Raw genomic sequence first — 4,435 nt, forward strand, 5'->3', positions numbered from 1 at the left:
AAGAGCGGATACAGTCATCCTGACTCTTGGAATTTCAGCCTCCTTTGGCCCAACTACATGAAAGTTGCTCAGGGCACTGCCATGAGTTGGAAATGCAGAAAGGCAGTATGTCCTGTATGTGGAGACACAATGGTACGCACTGTATGCTGCTGTTCAAAAGTCACGCTTCTGCTCTGTAACAGGAAAGGACACAGGCATCCTGTGTTTGAAAAGCTCGGTGGACAGTAGAGCTTTCCCTGGGCTCACAGGGAGCTAGTTGCCAGCCCCTTGACAAAGGCATGTAGCACCTATACTGTGTTCCTATGTTTTTGTTGGGTTGGGTTTGGGTTTTCGGCTTGTTTCATTACTGACCACCGTCCTCCTGGATACAGTGCCATGCTTACCTTTGTAAGGCAGGGCCATTGTAAGCCAGGGTCCACCCAGCCAGAAGCCAGCCTGCCTAGAGCAGAGGCTCCAGTGAGGCCCCTGCAGGCCCCCCACAGCTAGGAAACTTAAAGCCTCTTCCTTTTCTTCCCATTGTGTCGACTGGGCTTTTCTAGGGGAGGAGTGGGGCCAGTTAAAAGCTCCCCATGCCAACCGATTCATCTTCTCCCACGACCTCTCCAACGGGGCCATGAATATGCTGGAGGTGTTTGTGTCTAGCCTGGAGAAGTTTCAGCCAGACCTGGTGGTTCTCTCTGGATTGCACATGATGGAGGGACAAAGCAAGGAGCTCCAGAGGAAGAGACTCTTGGAGGTAATAGCACTGTTAAAGAATTTCACAGATCTCAGCTAGTGTGTTTCTTCAGATTTCTGCCTCTCTTGGCCTCTGCAGTTTGTGCTGCCTTGGCCTCCCCGGGACATATCATGGCAGCCGGCTCTGAAGCCTGCCTCCGGCTCCAGTGAGGTACCTCAGAGTGTTCTTTCAGGCACAGGCAGCAGCTTGAGTAGGACAGGTCAGAACATCTTCCTGCCTGAGCCTCTGTATCCTGTGCTAAACTGAACGTGGCTGCAAGCTGCAGTGTTTGTAGTTTGTGTCCTTCATGTTATCTATATCATCTCACTTCCCATCAGCTGTCCTGTGGTTCCTGCAGATCCAAACAACAGTTGAAGCCAACTGCTCAGTTTAGGTCCCCAGGAATAGGGTGGCTACATGAACACACAGGAGTGGTTCTTTGTGCTCTCTGATTCTATAACCCAGCACCTCTCTGCAGAGCCTAGGTTTCCCCGCTGGGAAAAGCATCCCTCATCCACGGAGGCCATGGCAACCTACATGGCTTGGAGTTTTCATGAGGATGCAGAGAAGACAGTGACAGGACACACTGCCTCTCAGGACCTGCTCTTTTCTTCCTCTTGTCTGACTTCTATATCTAATGGCAATGCTGTCCTCTTTTTGCAGGTTGTGACCTCCATTTCTGACATCCCTGTTGGCATTCCAGTTCACCTAGAGCTGGCCAGTATGACCAATAGGGAGCTGATGAGCAGCATTGTGCATCAGGTAACCACATGGGAGGCACACGGAGCCCTCTTTGGCTCTGACCCTCATGGGGCCTGGCAGAAATGCACCTTTGTCCAGTGGGACCAGTTGTTTAGGCTCAGGGGCCAGCTCACTGAAGTGTGGCTGTCATGTCACTCAGACCTCGGTCCTTGGAGATCCAAGTAAGGAGCCAGGACTGTTCTGGGACAGGATCTCTTCCTAGGTTAGAAATATGACAGTGTAACTGATGGGTTCATGGGGCTGTTTCCTCTGGAATGTGGAAGTGGGAGTGAAAAGTCTGAAGTTGAACTCAAAGAAGAAAACTGAAAGCCCAGCTCAGCTGCTTTCAATTGAATGTCAAGAAGCTGACTCTGTAGCTAGGGCCTTCTCTATCTTACCAGTCTAATACCTGCTGACATTCAGGAACTGAGAGTCGTGTCCCGTCATTGGTAAGAAGATCTGGTGTGTATGCAAAGCTAAGCACCATGGAAAGAAATACAAAATATGCTCATCTCTGCCCTTTGTCTTGGAATGGCATGTAACAAAAGACAAGGTCTAAGGCAGTCTTAAACTACAACTTTCCAGTTTATTCCAAGTGATAATGAGGGTAGAGGTAGTTGGAGGTGTAATAGCCCAAACAGTGACTGCTGATCTGTCACTTCCCCACCACCGACTTGAGGGGCAGGGAGTCTTGTAAGGAAGAAAGAGGCCACCCATCCTGCCTGCCTTCCCTGACTTTAGTCATTGGCCGTGTCCTAAGATACCTTTCTGGTGTCAGCCAGAAAGAGACCTCCGTTTTGTTTTTGTTAGCAGGTCTTTCCCGCAGTTACTTCCCTTGGGCTGAATGAACAGGAGCTGTTATTTCTCAGCCAGTCGGCATCTGGACCTCACTCTTCTCTCTCTTCCTGGAACGGTGTTCCTGATGTGGGCATAGTCAGTGACATCCTCTTTTGGATCTTGAAGGAACATGGGAAGAGTGAAAGCAGAGCCTCAGACCTCACCAGGATCCATTTCCACACACTGGTCTACCACATCTTGGCAACTGTGGATGGGCACTGGGCTAACCAGCTGGCAGCCGTGGCTGCAGGAGCTCGCGTGGCTGGGACACAGGCCTGCGCAACAGAAACCATAGACACCAGCCGAGTGTCTCTGAGGGCTCCACACGAGTTCCTGACCTCCCATTCGGGGGCAGGCTCCAGGATCATATTAAACCCTGACAAGCCAGTGGTAGAATGGCACAGGGAGGGCGTGGCCTTCCACTTCACACCTGTATTGGTATGTAAGGACCCTATTCGAACTGTGGGCCTTGGAGATGCCATTTCAGCTGAAGGCCTCTTCTATTCAGAAGTACACTCTCACTATTAGGAAGGTGGTTGTGGATCATTTTTCTGAAGAAGGAGAACTAGCCTATTTAAGAATTACAGGCATTAAGTGATTCGGAAAATAGGTCGAGGGTGTCAAAACAGTTTCTAGATCTGATTGAAAGACAGCCAAAGAAACAGCTGATTAAACTGTATCAGATACATTCCAGCCTGTTGACAATTACAAAAAGACATTTCAGGTTTTAATCAAAATTTAGCTATCTACTAATGAGACTGGATTTTCGGTGTTTTTATGTTGTGTGTCATAGGGGTAAAAACCTGATTCCCAAATTCCCAATTTATGCAGCATTGTCAGGTATTTTAGGCCAAACTAATTCACCCGTGAGCGCATGCCAGCTGGAGAAAACCTTTACCTGTCGCCCACCTCAGAAGTGCATGCGCACTCCGTGTCTAGTAAAGCCGGAGGCAGCTTCCAGTGTTCTCTCCTCTCCCAGCGCTCGGGGACAGGGCCACGATTTCCATTCAGTGTTTTAATGAAAATGCTTGATGAGCACACCATCTCAATCTTCCGCTCTCACACTTAAGACAGCCACAGGTGAAGACAAAACCACCCCTTACCCCGCCTGTGCTTTAGAGTCGCAGCTGAGGCGGGGGAGCCCAGTGGGGCCTTTGAGGGAATCAGCCATTCTGTGCTGATTCAGAAGCCTGGCCGACCTGCAGAGTGCCACAAGAGCTGAAGGGTTGTGTCTTCCTGCCGTGGCTCCTTAGACTGTAGTCTGGCTGGTCAGAGACTACTGTGCCTGGGCCCAACCTCATTGCCCAGCTTTGGCCATGCTTTCTCCCATAGAAGACTGATCTCTGTTCATTCTGACCCTTGAAGGCATTTGCTTTTACAACTGGAATATGCTTCTCTGTGTATAACTGATCATGTGTGTTTTACATTGACACATCACATCCATTAAAGAATTTGACCTCATAAGAGCCCCAGGATCATGAAATTTGTCATGTATTTATTTTTTATAAATTAGGGAGACTTCTGTGTGCTTTTAAATATATTAAAACAATTACATTTCAGGAGCCTTAAGTCTGTATGTAATTGATTTTTGTTCCCACCACCACTTCGAAGCCAGACACAATGGAAATTGTTCAGCCTTTTCTGGTGAGTTCTCTGTTACTCTGCTCTCGAGCTGTTTGATTGCCTCGTCTTCCCCATCGCTGCCCAGGTTGTCCCTCACCCTGAGCCTGAGCCATAGGTCTGCCCTCTGTGCTTTAAAGTGACAGAGGAAACTAGCATCAAGTAGCCAGTCCAGTAGGAAATGGCGGTTGGAGAGCGGTGAGCCTTCTCAGTTTGTTCAAAGAGCAGTATCGACATGGCAACTGGTGGCAGGCTCCCCAGGTCAGGGGGAATTGTTTCACACTGGCTCACAGCAGCAGCTTCTGGACTCAAAGCCACCTCAAATCCTTCATCTATGACCTCCCCCGCCCTGCTTTTGGGCTTGATTACTCCTTCAAAGAAAACTTAAGCCTAGAAAATTATGCAGCTTGAAATTCAAAGCAAGTAGCTTCTTAAGGAAGTCTGGCTGCTACCTCATTAGTCTCTGTCTCCAAGCTCAATTACAAATAATAAAACACCAACTTTCTAGCCTATTTTTATTGG

General features: G+C 48.8%; 1 protein-coding gene across 7 annotated transcripts in view; it reads left to right on the plus strand.

The window, feature by feature from the left end:
* ADPGK (ADP dependent glucokinase) overlaps window positions 1-3,776 on the plus strand; it is a 22,936-nt gene extending 19,160 nt beyond the window's left edge. For 5 of the 7 annotated variants that reach the window (XM_025040372.1, XM_025040370.1, XM_025040373.1 and 2 more), the window contains 3 exons: window positions 540-736; window positions 1,379-1,477; window positions 2,267-3,776. In XM_025040372.1, the coding sequence (XP_024896140.1) occupies window positions 540-736; window positions 1,379-1,477; window positions 2,267-2,821 (851 nt within the window). In that variant the 3' untranslated portion in view covers window positions 2,822-3,776. The remainder of the gene's footprint in view (window positions 1-539; window positions 737-1,378; window positions 1,478-2,266) is intronic. The other 2 variants (XM_006922647.3, XM_025040371.1) reach the window with 1 other exon arrangement.
* Window positions 3,777-4,435: the final 659 nt, after the last annotated feature.

The sequence above is a fragment of the Pteropus alecto genome, unplaced genomic scaffold (genome assembly GCF_000325575.1).
Source record: "Pteropus alecto unplaced genomic scaffold, ASM32557v1 scaffold38, whole genome shotgun sequence".
Classification (NCBI taxonomy): Eukaryota; Metazoa; Chordata; class Mammalia; order Chiroptera; family Pteropodidae; genus Pteropus; species Pteropus alecto.